Raw genomic sequence first — 16850 nt, 5'->3', positions numbered from 1 at the left:
TCTGCCCAGATCAGCGGATGGAAAGGGCAAGTCGCTTGTTAGTGACGTGCTAGACGCGACGGCGCCTTTTATCCACTGGAACTTTTTTCTTCTCGTGCGGCTCGAGGAGGCGCGCGCGGCGGAGTTCGAGCGGACGGCCACGCTTCACACAAAATGATTCTACACCATATCTCTAGAAAAGCACTGGTCTCCGGAGTCCGGGGACTAAACCGCCGCCTGTTCTCTGCATCCAGGAGAAAAGTAAGTTCAGCAGCGTCAGTTACCCGAGGAGGCCCGACTGGCGCTCACTGTCTGCGGTTACTGACTGACAGGGACGCTGGACGGACGCTTCTTCACCGCGCCTGCATGTCTGTGTTTGCTCCAGGGTTTGGTGCTCGGTGTGTATGAGAAGGAGAAAGATGACGACGGCGTCCTTTTCACCGAAGCAGCGGCGTCGTTTGACAGTTCCGTCTCAGGCAAGCTCAGGGAATTGCTGTCACTGTGAGTAGCTGCAACTTCAAGATCCTTCATCATTTATTTTCCTTTCTTTTTCTCCCTCATTTCCCTTTTTTTTGTGCCAGAACAGTCCTAGTTCATGTTCCAGGCTCTCTGTGTTTGTCCCTGTTGCCTTGCAGCGTTGCAGAACTTTTCATGCCTTCTGTTCATCATGAGAAAAGGGCTCTGTGCCAGTCTGGCTGCAGGGTCCCGTTAAGACTTACACTCTTGCTGGTAAAAGGTTGGACCCCCTTTTGATTTCAGGACTGTCTTAATTCTTCGTGGCACACTTTCAACAAGTTGTTGGAAACGTTCCTCAGAGATTCTGGTTGGTTATTTGAGTTACTGTTGCCTTTCTATCATCTCAAACCACTCTGCCGATTCTCCTCTGACCTCTCACATCAACAAGGCGTTTTCATCCACACAACTGACCGCTCACTGGATATTTCCTCTTTTTGGACCGTTCTCTGTAAACCCTAGAGATGGTTGTGTGTGAAAATCCCAGTAGATCAGCAGTTTCTTAAATACTCAGACCAGCCCGACTGGCACCAACAACCACGCCACGTTCAAAGTCCTTTAAATCCCCTTTCTTCCCCGTTCTGATGCTCGGTCTGCACTTCAGCAAGTTGTCTTGACCTCCTCTACATGCCTAAATGCACTGAGTTGAGGCCGTGTGATTGGCTGATTAGCTATTTGTGTTAACAAGCAACTGAACAGGTGTACCTAATAAAGTGTATGTTACCTATGTAAATGGGTTCTGTTCTGACCGGCCACCCTGTGTTGGGCCTCTTTCAAAAAGCAGTCTGTGCTGAAACACTCCTGGGTGAAAGAGAGAGTTCTGATTTTTTTTTTTTTTTCTGCAGAACCAAGTCACCGCAATATGAACGAAGTCAGAATCAGAATCCTGCAGTTGTTACAGTTGCATCCATTTATGTAAAAGAGTAAACACTGTAATAATTTAAAACAAATATAAAGAGAAATTTGCAATATGTACACAAGATTTAAGTTCTTATGAATACAGTAAAGTGGCGGTGATCTTGTATAAAGCAGTTCAAAATTATTGTACCTCTCAGTTATTGCACACAGTTATCAGTACACATATGAACAGTTAGGTGTTGAGTTTTGCACCACACTTATAGAGTTTTAGAGTTATAGAGTTTGATATATAAAGTATATATAACTATAAAGTCAGGATTGTTCACAGTGTTGGTGATGGGAACCAGACATTTGAAGTATTTAATGCCTCTGAAAGTTTTCTCACAGAAAGAAGTTACACAAGACGGCTTCAAGCACACTCCATTCACAGGCGGAGAGGTACATGCAGGGCGCTACGAAGCAAAGCAGTGCTCCAAGAAAACCTTTTTCTGATTTACCATTATTTTGCCATCATCAGTCCATCAGTAAAAACTCAGAAGACACTTGTAGGTTCGCTGTTGTTTTTTGATAGTAAACAAAAATTGCAGTATTTGTGCTGTGGCTGTATTAAGACATCACATCCTCTGTAAAGTGTGAGTTGTGGTGAAACACAATTTCCATCTCAATAATTGACATATGCTCCGGCATCCCCCCGCGACCCTGACGGAGAAGCGGCTTAGAAAATGGATGGATGGATGGATAATTGACATATGCAGACATCTTGAAGTTGGTGGAAGTCCTCTGTAAAACATGATTGAGTGCTGTTAAGTGATGGCTGGGGCTAATGTTTAAAGATTTTTCTGTACTTTGTTGTTTTCATACCTGGGAGTATTTCATGAAGCAGGATTTCCCAATTAGTCAGGTAACTTAGGCCCAAAAATGAGAGTGGTCCAGTAATATGTCCCTCAGCCTGTTTCGCGATGGACAGGGTTGATGTGGGCTTAAGGTATCTGGCTTATTTGGTTCAGTTGGTTTTGCATGGCGACTGCTACAGTGCACCAAATTACAGGTGTGGTTTATTGGTCAGATATTTTGCTGGGACACAACCACTGTTTAATCCAAAACCCTCTTAAAAATATGTGTAACAATCTTATACAGCCTTTCTTGTGTGGGCCCAGCAGCCTGCTCATGATTCTCATATCTTCCTGTAGATCCGGACCGCCGCTGAAACTTGGGAAGAGCAGAGTATTCTATGGCTTACATCAGGTAAGAATACAGTGATCACTGTTTTTGTTATTTGCCTAATGTCATATGGCGGTCAGCCACACCTGATTCAGCATTAAAGGCACAAATTGACGAATTGCTAATAAAATGTGTTTCAAACTGTTTGTTACACCAAGTTTTAGTTATTTGTTACACTAAGTTTTAGAAGAATTGTAACGTTCGAGATTGTCTCACTGATTTGTATCATCGCTAGTTTTCCATCAAAACCACCTCAGAAGGAAAAAAAGTGAGATAGAACTGTATCAGTAATGCTTTTGGGTGTGTTTCAAACAAAATGAGCAACACTCCCGTTGCCTTGCTTGACTGTGTACGTCCATCTCCACCACTGAAAAAATTAAGCCATAGTAATAAGCCATAGTAATAAGTGTATTCTAACTATATATTATAACTCAGTATCTCACAGTAACTACTTAATATTTCATAACTACGTCTTAGTATATCAGAAGACTTGCTTGAATTTAAACTTTTAATAAAGGTCCTGTCCCATAATTACAACCTACTATCTCTTAATTATGACTTATGTTGTAATTCTGGTTTACTGTCCTATAATTACAACTTATTGATTCATATGCAGCTAATTCATCACGTATGATGTATTGTGTTATAATAATGACAATGTATTATGATTTATAAACTCACGTTGAACTTGATGATGTCTTTTTGGTTTACAATTGAATAATTACTTAGTTCACCTAGTATCTCATAATTATGACTTACTTTCTTGTGATTATGACATTGAGTCTTATAATTCTGACTTAATATCTTATAATTGTGACTTGGGATGTCAGTACTTTTTCATAATTAGGATCTAGCGTAGAGTAATAATGACTTGGCGTCTTATAATTATTAGAAGCGCTTTCGTTGATATGACATACTACGTGGCCTTTTTTTCTTTTCAAGTGACAGAAACAGGCTTCCTGGACCAAAACCCCCGAAAACCATGTCATTTTTGACAGTGATTGAAGAGACGTGACTGCAGCTGCAGGAGGAGAATAAAACAGTGCAGTTTTGAGCTCAGCTGAATGAAAAATAATTGTACTTTTGTAATATTTCTCAGACTTTTTCATGCAAGTTTGCAGATTGACTGACTCTGAGTAAAAATGTGTCTTAACTCCACAGCGTAGATCCTCATGAAGTTGTAAGGCTTAATGACCTGCGCTTGTTGAGCTAGTTGGTCATGCTGTGCACTGTAGATATAGCTGTGCCCCAGCAGCTGTAACGGTCCAAAGGCACTCTGGGAGATTTAAAAAACAAAAAAAACTGATATCTTTAGAAGTATAGCAAATAATGTTTTTTTTTTTTGTTCTGAATGTCTGTTTAGAGGGCTGGAAAAGTGATCAAGGCTATTTGATAGCATTCTCTTTTAGAATAACTTTATCAATTGCTACTGATATTTCATGCTTTTAAAAGTGAGGAATTTGTGTATAAAGGATGGACAATGTGATATGGTGACAAATAATGTTGCCATACGCTTTTCTGAGTATTGATGCTTTCCTGCCCACCTCATTTGGTGCAGACCAGTCAAACATTTCCCTTAGTTTGGTCAGTTTTGACAAGTATTAAAGCGTCTGTTTGCTGCCAAGAGAACTCTGGTTCAGTTAGTTGGTAATAAAAAAAAAAAGTTCAGTGTTAAATACTTACTTTCCCCACTGTTTATGTGTTGGGGATATATTCAGATTTTACACAGTCATGGGCCAGAAAAAGGTCAGTGTGTGGCACTATTGGATGCAAATAGAAAAATAACATTTATCTTTGCCAAATTTCTGACAAATTCATGAACAGCCATGCATATAATTTATCCCACCATAGGTTTCATAGTGTCTTGATTGTCTGCTAAATTTAGACTAATTCTAGACCGTCTGTAAACAACAGTCAGTGTGCACAGGCTGCATAAACTGCATAGTAACTATTGATAGGAGGTCAGCTCTTTATGACCATTTTATTTCATTAGTTTACTGTTACAAAATAACAAATAAGCATGGATCCTTTAGGACCCCTGAAATGATTTGTCAGGGTGTGAATCAAAGATACAGTGAGTGTCAGAAACTTAACACCTCATTAAATTTGAACCTTGTAAAAGCGAGACAAAACTGATGTGTAATAAAACAGTAAGTACTTACCATAGAAGATCCTGCTTGCCTGCCTTCTGTACTGCTTCAACGATTTAAAATAGTTAACCTAGTTAATATATTGGACAAAAATAAAGCGTACCTTGTGACCAGTGCGAAGGTATGACACGTTTTCTGTTCACTGTCCAATGAAAACCACGTATCTCCATTTTTTGTGATTTTTACTTTGCTGTATCATTTTAGCTCAGCAGTTGTCCTTTACATTGTGATGATTGGACCAATAGAAATGCTTCAAAATTGTTTAGAATTAAAACTTTTTCCATTAGCATACATTGAAAGTAAAGAAAGGTTTTTGCCCTCACATGTAAAGTTACTATTTTGGAGATACTTGTTTTTTGTTGGACAGCAATGACATGACTGTTATGTTTAAATAATGATGTTCAAAAGGTAGAAGAGCCATTGTGGAAGCTTTTCTCATCTGTTTATCTATTTGTCATTTGTTTTCACGCAGGACTTTGCTAGTGTAGCAGTAGTGGGTCTTGGTAAGAAAGGAGTCGGCGTGTGTGGGAAGGAGAACTGGGATAACTGCAAAGAGAATATCCGGGCAGCTGTGTCAGGTATGTGCATCTCAAGTCTCCCCTCTTTGCACAGGTATATCTGTCAATTTCACTGTCCTTCTATTAGGGCTGAATTACATGGACAAAACATTAATATTACTAGTACTTTGCTCAGGGCTTGCCTTTTCAGTACAAGGGTGCAAGCTACAGAAATTCCATAAGGCCTACAGCATCTAAACATGTTAAGCTCAGTAATATTATGGTAAGATTTTGCGCAGCAGTTGTTGCTGTGGAATAAATACACTATATTGCCAAAAGTATTCACTTGTCTGCCTTCACACGCATATGAACTTGAGTGACACCCCATTCTTAATCCATAGGGTTTAATATGATGTTGGCCCACCCTTTGCAGCTATAACAGCTTCCACTCTTCTGGGAAGGCTTTCCACAAGGTTTAGGAGCGTGTTTATGGGAATTTTTGACCATTGTTCCAGAAGCGCATTTGAGAGGTCAGACACTGATGATGGACGTGAAGACCTGGCTCGCAGTTTCTGGTCTAAATCATCCCAAAGGTGTTCTGTCAGGTTGAGGTCAGGACTCTGTGTAGGCCAGTCAAGTTCTTCCACACCAAACTCGCTCATCCATGTCTCTCTACGCTGTTCTTGAGCTAATTTGAAAGCCACATAAAGTTTGGACGTCTGTAGTGATTGACTCTACAGAAAGTTGCCTACCACTGCACACTATGCGCCTCAGCAGCCGCTGACCCCGCTCATTTTACATGACCTACCACTTCGTGGCTGAGTTGCTGTCGTTCCCAGCCACTTCCACTTTGTTATAATACTACTGACAGCTGACTGTGGAGTAGTGAGGAAATTTCACAACTGGACTTGCACAGGTGGCGTCCGATCACGGTACCATGCTGGAATTCACTGAGCTCCTGAGAGCGACCCATTCTTTAACTGATGTTTGTAGAAGCAGTCTGCAGGCCTAGGTGCTTGGTTTTATACACCTGTAGTGGTCATGGAAGTGGTTGGAACACCTGAATTCAATGATTTGGATGGGTGAGTGAATACTTTTGGATATATAGTGTAGATCTGGGTTAGATGTACTCAATCAGAAAGCAAATAGTGGTTGCGTGGTTTGTGTCTGCAGCTCAATTTATGAAATTTTTGTATACTTTTGTGCGACATGAAAGAACAGCGGAAAAAAGGTTGTCTATTTAAATGCAGACATTTGTACTTTTGATTTGCATACTACATGTAGCTAATTCATTTTCAATTATATGAGGCCTTTAAGACAAGATATACAATGGTGCCCTGCTAGAGCAACATTTGTTTGTTTATTTTTGAGTGTTGTAAGAAATAGTTCTGGAGTGCCATGTTGTTCAAGATTTTCTGTCAGTCCTATGTAGAAACAACTGCTTCAGCTCCTAAAACTGCCAGTAAGCTTCTTATACGTACAAGTGCGTTAGGTTAGAGTTGTAGGCATTTTCTGGCAGAGCTCAGCATCCCAGGAAAAGGAATGCTGACCTCTGTGTTTGAGAAGCCGAACATTACAAAACCTCATTACAAAAACGTGTATTTTTATAACCGCTCATCTGCATGGCAGCGGGTTGCAGGCAGCTTCAGGACCTGGAGATCCCTCAGGTGGAGGTTGACCCCTGCGGTGACGGTCAGTCAGCAGCAGAGGGCGCTTTGCTCGGCTTGTTTGAGTATGATGAGCTCAAGAGCAAGAAGAAGTTCCCTGTCACGCCACAGCTGCACGGCAGGTACTGAGAATGATTTCTGTATAATGAATGTATAGTGTCATGCAAAAGGTTGAATGTCCCTAGTCAAATTGCATGTGATGTTGATTTTCTATGTGAAAATAAGTTAACACATCAAACACAACTTGAATAAGGTGATGTCCTGCAATGTTTAGAGTACAGGTTCTCATTTATTTGCTGAGTGTAATATATTAGAAAAAGTAAAACATACAACATAAAATATGGCATTTACCCAGGCCACATTTTGTGTTTTCCCTCTTTCCAATATGTTAAATTCAGCAAATGGATGGCAGTAGATTAGAGTAGTTCTCTGTAGATGATTTGTTCACTTATTTTAGTTAGAAAATCAACAAAATATGTAATTTGACCAAGGGCAACCAAACTTTTGCAAATTCCTGTAATTGATATATATATATATATATATATATATATATATATATATATATATATTGATACATATAATTCATAGGAGTGTCTTTCTTAACTATTCAGTGCAGATACAGCAGCGTGGGAGAAGGGCGTTCTGTATGCAGAAGGACAGAACCTGGCCAGAAGATTGATGGAGGCCCCAGCTAATTACATTACACCGACAGTTTTTGCAGAAGCCATAGAGCAGAAGCTGTCACCCTTCTCAGACAGAGTGATCATTCATAAAAGGTAGTGATTTGCTCTCACTGAAATACAGATTTCTCTCTCCTTTCCCTTAGGCTGGCTTTATATTGTGAAAGTTTCAGGCAGCTAGTTGCAGGCTGTGAGGAGTTTGCAACATAATTTGATAGTTACATAAAGCAATTCGAAACCAATGAAAGTTGCATGCAACATGTTCAGTTACTCCACATGAGTAGCTCGTAATTTTAGATGCACAGTATCATTTGTTTGCAGACTGTTATTGTTCTCATATATTTTTTCCCAGCGATTATTACTGTTTTTTTGTTTGTTTGTTTTTGCTGTATCTGTGTATCATATGTCATTTATCTGTCTATGGTACTTTACCATATATTTGAGTTTATGTATTGTGTGCATGTTATGCCATTCAAAATTATCTTAAAGTAGCTGGTATGCTTATAGCCTACTTGTCTCATCCATCCTGTCCTAGAAGCACAAGAAGTTCATCATGAACCGTATCTCACTCCCCTCTTCTGGAATGATGTCCTTTGGGTGCCAAATAAATCTGAGCTCTTTATAAAATAAGGCATGATCAAGGCAGAAAAAATGAATCTACAACCAGCAGACTATGTAAGAATAAAGTCTGGCACAAGCAAATGTTTAACCTCTTCAACTCCTTGAGACCGCCGGTGGTCCCAAAAACGCACTTCATCATATGTCTTCATCAGCACATCATATTCTTCATAACTTTCATATTTCATAAGCTACTTTTGAAAGGTGGCTGTTATATGAGAGCTGTAACTGTCTTCTTTCCAGTCAAATAGATGAGTAATGTAATTTTAAACCCTTATAATAAAAGAAGCTGAACTGAAGTTTTTTTTGTGTACTGAAAGTCGACCCATTTATCCACAAATCCGGGCTATAAACTATAAACAGATGGTGTCTCTTCAGCAATCTGCTCTGTAAAAATTATTTTTATACAATAATACAAAGAGCGTCTAAGATTTTTGGCTTTCACCAGTAAATTGTCAGCATAGCAACATGTGTGTGATCATCAAACACATGTTCTGTTAATTTGAGGGGAGCTTTTACAAAAAAAAAAAAATGTACATTTGTTTCATGCAGTTACTGAATAATTTGCCTTATGATTTGGTCACCTAAATTCAGATAGACAGACCAAAATATACCCTGGAGAATAAGAGGTTAAACAGTAACAGTCTAATTAAACAAAGTTTCAAAAATTTAAGAAACTCATATTTGTAGTCATGATTAAAAAAAAACTGAGAAAATGGAAAAACCACTGCTCTTGAGTCAGTCATGGTGGGCTTTGGGGGTAGGGGTCTTATTTTTAAACACCCAATAAACCATCATGTTTTCTTCACACAAAGTTTTTTTGTTGTTGTTGTTTTTTTGGTTTTTTTAATGCAGGGGAACCTTCACATCAAATTGACTGTGTAGCAGTGATGACTTTGTTATTGTTCTTTTAAACACTTATTCTTCTAAAAGACAGCACAATTAGGGGGCTTCCACAATTTGCATTTGTTCCCAGACAAGAACCCACTGTTCTGCTCCTGTGTTAATTGTTTCAGAGGAGTTTCATGGGAAATGGTTCCTTGGAGAGAAACGTACCAGCTCACAGTGTTTACAACATAAATATAGACATTTTATTTACTGTCCAAAGCCACCAGTGAAGCAACAGGTGTGTTCTTGTGTTCTAAGTTTTTATATGTTGATCATGATAAAATATGGTTTCTTTGGGGACTGTTTTGCCTTAATTTCTTGAAAATGTCCAAAGGGATCATTTAAATACTGGAAATAGCATTGTAGTGAGTAACAAACAATGTGTCATGTACATGCATATATAGTGTGTGCAAGTTGGGAGCCACATACTGTATATCCATTAGGGAGGATTAAAATCAGACCATGTCACAGATTTTTGAGATGGTTGACTAACAGATACAATGCCTCACAAAAGCTTTTGATGTTACTGTAACCGTACTGTTCATACTTTGTCATTCTCAGACCCCAGTCATGGATAGAGAGCGAGCAAATGGGGGCCTATCTCAGTGTGTCCAAAGGCTCAGAAGAGCCCCCCGTCTTTCTGGAACTTCATTACACTGGAAGCCCAGACTCCAGCCAAGCTCCTCTAGTGCTAGTCGGCAAAGGAATCACTTTTGACAGGTAACATTTTTAACATCTATACCAGGAGTCAGCAACCCTAATGCAAAGAAAAGCCATTTTGTCCTTTTCAACAAAAATCAAGCCACCTTGCGAGCGACAACATTTTATGTCCATTTTAACATCTTAAAGACAAATTTGTCTCTGTATGTGTTAATGTACTAGTATAGGCTAAGAAATATAATAAAAACAAAACGCAGACTTACTTTGCTCTGCTTTAAGCTCGGGCTCAACTATAATCACTTTTCTTGCATCTCTGGCAGGAAACCTTTCTGCCAAGCATTTGCTTTGTTTTTACGAGGCTTAAGTCAGCTTGACATTAGCTTCTTGTTTGAATTTTCACATTTCTCTCCCGGTTCACATTGATGCAAGATGAAGTTATAAAGCACGACAGTTCCCTGCACTCCGGCTAAACTTTGCTTTACGTTAAATAAGTAGAAAGTAAAGAGCGGTGCAGGAAAGCCAGCATCACAGTGTGTGGCAGAGGGAACAAATGGGCAACTTCTTGCTGCTTCTTCTCTATAACTTCTTTTCTCTCTCTGTCTACTACTTTCTCTCAAACAGAAAACAAACTTGACTATTGGGTGCACACTTCTTAGACATGAACCTCAATTTTGCAGCATATTTACAAACTGTGTAACAGTAAATGAATCACCCTCGGCTTACTTGTCCATCATCGGCAATATCAGATTACATCTCTCCATCGTCCAGGTCTCATGTACCTTCTATGTCACTGCTACATTTGGTTTGTTTATTATACTTTTACAAGTAAAGTGTTTTTGAATGTTTCCCTCAGTGGTGGAATCTCACTCAAACCCTCATCTGGAATGGATGCCATGAGGGCGGATATGGGTGGAGCTGCTACTGTGTGTTCTGCTATTGTCACCGCAGCTGCTCTGAAACTGCCAATCAACATTATAGGTCTGCCTTTTTTACTTGATATTCACCTTACCTTGCTACATCAATGCAATACGGTGCAAAGTGGATAGCTAATCACATTGTTTAAAACCATTTATCTTGCCAATAAGTCTGATTTAAACCATAGAAACGCCATAAATAATCAGAATAAAGGCAAATAAACATAGGTACAGCCAAAAAAACTTGCTATTTAGTTTGAAAAACAAAGTTTGGTTCCAGATTTCTTTACTCCAGCCTTCACATAGATTTGTTAAATTTCATCACAGACAATTAATTTAACATTTAATTTGATCATTCAGTTTAATCTAACATTGATAAACCATTGGATGAGAACTACAAGGGTTAGAAATAGTTAAAAGGACAATTACACATTGAATTACCCCATAAAATGAAACACAAAAAAGCATGTATTTTGAATAGTATACTAGGATGGCTCTACTCTGTATTTAGAATAGAATAGAATTTACATTTGTCACTGTGTTTGCACACTGTGAAATTAGACCTGTGCATTTAACCCATCCATTCAGTGAAACACCCACATACATGCACACTAGTGAACACACACACTAGGGGGCAGTGAGCACACTTGCCCGGAGCGGTGGGCAGGGGAGTGCCCGGGGGTTAGGTGCCTTGCTCATGGGCACTTCAGTCATGGACTCTCAGCCAAGGGGATCGAACCAGCAACCTTTTAACCCATTTAACCCATCCGTGAAGTGAAATACCACACACACACACACACACACACACACACTAAGGGGCATTGAGCACACTTACCCGGAGCAGTGGGCAGCCCTATCCACGGCGCCCGGGGAGCAATTGGGGGTTAGGTGTCTTGCTCAAGGACACCTCAGTCATGGACTGTCAGCCAAGGGGATCGAACTGGCAACCTTCCAGTCACAGAGCTGGTTTCCTAACCAGCCTTCCTAACCTCCAGCCCACAACTGCCCCAATAAACAGTTTGTTTTGTCATTTTTGAAGGCAGAAGGTCTTTACAGGAAGTTTTTCAGAGTTTAGTGCTTAATAATGAAACTGTTACCTGTTGCTATACACGGCACTAATAAAAGCCTTGTTGCTTGCTTTTCTTTGGGCTCAGGCTTGGCACCCCTCTGTGAGAACATGCCTAGTGGGAAAGCTAACAAACCCGGAGATGTGGTGCGTGCCAAGAACGGCAAAACCATTCAGGTATTTCCACGTGCTATAGACTGACCATTGATGTCTGCAAATACAGAACAATTTTATTAAAATAATTTAAACATGTGTGCTCTGCTTTGGTCTGATAGGTTGATAACACTGATGCTGAGGGTCGTCTTATTTTGGCTGACGCTTTGTGCTATGCTCATAGCTTCAATCCTAGAGCGGTAGTCAATGCTGCAACACTTACAGGTACATAATCACATTTTCTCTCAGTCTCACAAACGCACATGCAAAAGTATATTTACATTTCGCTCTCTCAGACCCGTCCAACTACTTAAGGATATTTTTATTGACAATCTAAATGTATAAAAAGTGTAATTAATCATGCTATAGTTTCTGCTATAGGCTTCCCCAAATATCCATAATCTTTTTGTCATCTGGCAGGTGCTATGGATGTAGCCTTGGGTTCTGCTGCTGCGGGTGTTTTCACTAACTCTAACTGGCTTTGGGAACAGCTCCATAAGGTAAAATCATAAGAATCAGACATATACACTATATGACTAGAGGTTTGTGGATGCTTGACTGTCACATCTATAATATGAGCTTCTTGGACATCCCATTCCAAACCATGGGCATTAATACAGAGTTGCTGCTATAATAGGCTCCACTTTTCTGGAAAGGCTTTCCACAAGATTTTTGTTGAGTGTGTGTGGGGGAAATTGTGCCCATTCAGTCAAAGGTCAGGCAGTGATGTTGGACAAGGAGGCGTGACTCTCAATAGACGTTCCATTTCATTGCAGTGGCGTTGAGGTCAGGGCTTTTCACTATGTCTCCACACCAAACTCATCAAACCATGTCTTTATGGACCTAACTTTGTGAACAGCCTTCCTCAAACTGAGGCATCCACCAAACCCATATTCGTCCATCAGACTGCAAGATAGTGAGCTGCTGTTGCTCCTCGATGCTTTATCTTAACAATAACAGCACTTACAGTTGATGAAGCAGATTTAATGTAGCATCCAATAACAGTTCCAGATTTAAAGTCACTGAGCTCTTCATTCTACTGCCAGTCTTTCTCTATAAAGATTATATGGCTGTTTGCTTGATTTTATACACATGCTCGCAGTGTAATTCAAAAATTAGGAGAGGGGATCCATGTACGTTTTGCCTTATTGTGTACATTAAGTAGCCTGTTGGTAATATATCTATTTTTATGACTCTTTTACATAGATTCTAGATTTTGGATTCAGATGTTCTGTTGTATGTGTATGTATTCGCAGGCAAGTGTCATTACAGGTGACAGAGTGTGGAGGATGCCACTATTCCAGCACTACACCAAACAAGTCACAGAAAGTGCTCTGGCAGACCTGAACAACATTGGCAAATATAGCCGGTAAATGTACATTCATATACAGCACAGGAGCACACTCACAATGACAAGAGGTTGGCAGTATTGAGAGCATACAGTTAGTGCAATCACACATGCTCTTTAATGAATTAACTTACATATAAACATGCATCACATACACATATGTGCTACTGCAGTGCACTGCACGAAGACACATGAAAGTTTCATGTATGTAGTGGGTGAAATGAGTTAGCTGTCTAGTTAGCATTGCTGTAGTCTTGCAAGAAAAACCTCTGACTATAGTTGGAAAATCTGGTGGCTCTCATTGCTTAGATGGGGGAAAACTTCACCATCCAAGGCCATGTTGTCTCTGGCCACTTAGCTTGTTGCCTTTTTGTTTGAAGTTGTTTCAGCTGATGTCCAGTTGTGTGAGAACTTAGCTATAATGGTGTTTTTCCCAAGACACAAAGCTGTTTTGTCTGATATGTGAAACCTGACAAAGTAATCTAAGGATGACCAACTCAAGCCAGAATTGAACGCTTCAATTTTTAAAAAGTGCACACAACCACTTCCCCAGTACATTTGGACACAAGTAGGCTAGCAAAACGTGGAGACAAAAAAGGCTGACATCTGCTACCAAATTCCATATATGCCAGCTTTACTTTGTCTGACTGAAAAGAATTGGTATAAAAATTAATACAGTATTTTTTGTCTGCATATAAATAATCAGCATGCTGTGAGAGTTATCAAAGAACAAGGTTTCTAAAATCACAATGTTCTTCTGGCTTTAGAGGATATTGAACTCAACCAGCCAATCAAAAGACTCCAACAAGATGTAAAATCCAACAAGTGAGCTCTTCGTATGCATTAGCCTCTGTGTAACTCCTGCTGTCACTGGTCTAAAAAAAACAAAACAAGAAATGTGTACTCATATTTGATCAGAACAAAACGGTACCGGTGCACCCCAGTCACAGCGCTCGTTTGTTTATTACTCCCAACAGCTCGGGTGGAGCCTGTACAGCTGCGGCATTCCTGCGAGAGTTTGTCACAGCCAACCACTGGGCTCATCTAGATATTGCTGGCGTAATGACCAATAAGGACGAGGTTCCGTACCTGCGGAAGGGAATGTCTGGGCGACCCACCCGGACACTCGTTGAGTTTGCAGCTGTCTTGGCCACTGAGCCTTAAGGTGACCCATGCATGACTTTGACCACTCAAGAGCACAGAAGAAGGTGATTGGAATTTCTCTGACTATGAAAACCTGTGTCACAGGGTTAATGATGAATGTTCCGGTCATTACATTAAACAAAGCCAATAATGTTAAGCGTAATTTCATCAACCAGAGGGTTGGACACCATGATAATGTTTATCAAGACTAAGGATTGTTTTGAAGAAAGATGAGTTCAGTATTAGTCGGACACAACTATTGTCACAGATTTAGACAGTCATGTGTACTGTGCAAAATTCAGGGACCACCCTTCGTTCATATAATTTCCAGTCTGAATTTAATTTTAGTATTTTTTTTTATTTAGAATTTTTAGTATTTTTCAGCTTTTATAAGATTTAGGTGTGTACACCTCTTCTTTACAGTGAAAGAAAACTGCAGGAATATTTTTCCACATCTCCAAAGTTCAGTCTTAGAAGTTACGTGCAATTTCTACATCTTAAAAAAATCCAAGTAATCCTAAGCACATTTAGTGATGTTCGGGTCTGGACTGTTCTGAGAACTCCTCTTCTTTATTAAATTCGCAGATGTTCTTTTTTGTCAAGTATCTTTTCTCAGTAATGGTTTCTTGACAGCTTCACATCCTTTCCGACCCACAGCGCTGAGGCGTCTTCTCACAGTGGAAGGATGGACAGATCTGAAGAATGCAGGTTGATTTTCTCTCATAGACGAAAGCTTTAAACATCTTCCATTTAATCTCCTCGGAAATATCTCTTGAACGTTTAACTTGTACTTAACAAAATTTTGACTGGAAATGATATGAATAAAGGGTGGTCTCTGCTCTGCACAGAACCGTGTGTACTGTTAATTCTAGTATTAAAAAAATTTCCTAACATTCTCCATGGTGAAAGTTATTATTCATGTTTTTGGTTCTCACCTGTTATCTGTATTTATAATATTCACTGCACTATACCATTGTAAACCATTTTAAACTGTGTTGCTGGCCTGTGACTTTTTTTTTTCTTTTCCTTTTCAGGTTTTCCAGTTGATCTAGTTCGGTTTTTGACAACGACTTTACAATGTGAGCCAGGTCTCATGGTAAAAATGCTGCTGTCATTCGATTTTTGTAACACCAAAAAAAAAAGAAAAATCCTTACAAAATTAAAAACCAAACTGTGAAATAAGAATATAATATTTGTTCCTTGGTATTATAGCAAAGATGCACTTCATATCAGTTCCTATGTACATTTCTAAAATAAATGTATTACCTGTGTCAAATAACATGGCCTAAAATGTTCCGGCTTATGTTGAACTTTTTATATGACATGGACACACATGAATAATTTCATATGATTTTAAAGAGCCAGTATTTGAATATAAAACAGCATTTATGATCTATAGCAATTGTTTTGCTTACTATGAAATAACCTAGAAATAACAGTTTTATACTTATGAATAAAGGTGAGTGTCTTTATGAAAGGAAAATGAGCCTCATTCACCAATATCTTCTTAGATTTGTTCTTGCGAAAGGTCCTAAGAAAACACCTACACAGGCCCCAGCTAAATGTTAGGAGTAAACGTTGCAGTAAAGTAGAAATGTCAGAACTCAGATTGAATACTGTAAACACATGTAACTCCCTAGAAGCATTTGGCACTTGATCTTGACTTTCACTCCTGTAAGTACTATGAAATAGTCAAAAAGAGCACAAAGTAAGAAAGAGGGAACATACCATTTAGAAAAGCCTTTGGATCTAGATGATGTCATTTCTGATGGATTCAAGCTGCATATTTCCACTTTGTGCATCTTTTAAAATATTTAAAACAGAATCTACACACGAGATGAATCTGACGTAGACTTTCACTGAGGACCTTTCTCAAGAACGAATTTAAGAGAAACAACTTCAGAAGATATTGTGGTGAATGAGGCCAAAAGAACTTATCAACAGTAGTTTACATACAGACATACAGCTTCTGGTCAATTGACATGTTCTGTTGAAGTCAATATATGTACACACTGCAGCGAACGCTGTATTTGTTGAATTTAGCATAATGGGGGAAAATAAAACAATGTTGCCTTTAAAAACAGTTTTTATCTATTTATTTATTTATTTTATTTTTCAATGTATTAAACTCAGCAAATAAGCAAAAATTGTGCACTAAAATTTGCTGGAAAAGCCATATTTAAGTGCCCTCTCTGTAGAGGACATGTTATTTTCAGTAGGAAATCAACAAAACTTATTACCAGTGATGTTCAAGCTTTTGCGTACGACTCTGTAGTTTACCTGAAGCTGGCACCAGTTGAGAATCTCTCTGTAAGCACTAGATGGCAGCCCAACAACAGTGCTGAATCTGACAGCTTACTGAGTGGAATCAGCTGAGCACATGCATATACTGAGAATATGTTATGTGCATGAAAAAGTCTCAGATGCCTTGCAGGTGCTGTGTGTGTGTGTGTGTGTGTGTGTGTGTGTGTGTGTGTGTGTGTGTGTGTGTGTGT

At 39.3% G+C, this 16850-nt stretch overlaps 1 protein-coding gene across 2 annotated transcripts; it reads left to right on the top strand.

Moving 5' to 3' along the window:
* The first annotated feature begins 9 nt into the window (after positions 1-9).
* Positions 10-16436, top strand: lap3 (leucine aminopeptidase 3). Of its 2 annotated transcripts, none has more exons than XM_017709436.2 (14): positions 10-240; positions 365-480; positions 2541-2595; positions 5194-5299; positions 6848-7007; positions 7497-7661; positions 9633-9791; positions 10585-10709; positions 11800-11888; positions 11987-12089; positions 12285-12364; positions 13121-13233; positions 14190-14377; positions 15390-16436. In XM_017709436.2, exons 1-13 carry the CDS (start codon positions 154-156, stop codon positions 14374-14376), a joined length of 1545 nt encoding a protein of 514 aa, XP_017564925.1. In that variant the 5' UTR covers positions 10-153; the 3' UTR covers position 14377; positions 15390-16436. The 2 variants fall into 2 exon arrangements, with proteins under 2 accessions (XP_017564925.1, XP_017564924.1); XM_017709435.2 differs by having other exon boundaries at positions 14190-14420.
* The last annotated feature ends 414 nt before the right edge of the window (positions 16437-16850 follow it).

Source organism: Pygocentrus nattereri, chromosome 22 (assembly GCF_015220715.1).
Source record: "Pygocentrus nattereri isolate fPygNat1 chromosome 22, fPygNat1.pri, whole genome shotgun sequence".
Lineage (NCBI taxonomy): Eukaryota > Metazoa > Chordata > Actinopteri > Characiformes > Serrasalmidae > Pygocentrus > Pygocentrus nattereri.
Note: the sequence above shows the minus strand (reverse complement) of the source record. Positions and strands in the feature narration are given on the sequence as shown.

Bases quoted from the DNA above. Each gene is read 5' to 3' on its own strand.
- lap3 (XM_017709436.2), top strand. From the start codon at position 154: ATGATTCTACACCATATCTCTAGAAAAGCACTGGTCTCCGGAGTCCGG. The intron at 9,792-10,584 runs GTAACATTTTTA...TGTTTCCCTCAG, and splicing joins AAAGGAATCACTTTTGACAG to TGGTGGAATCTCACTCAAAC. The intron at 10,710-11,799 runs GTCTGCCTTTTT...CTTTGGGCTCAG, and splicing joins ACTGCCAATCAACATTATAG to GCTTGGCACCCCTCTGTGAG.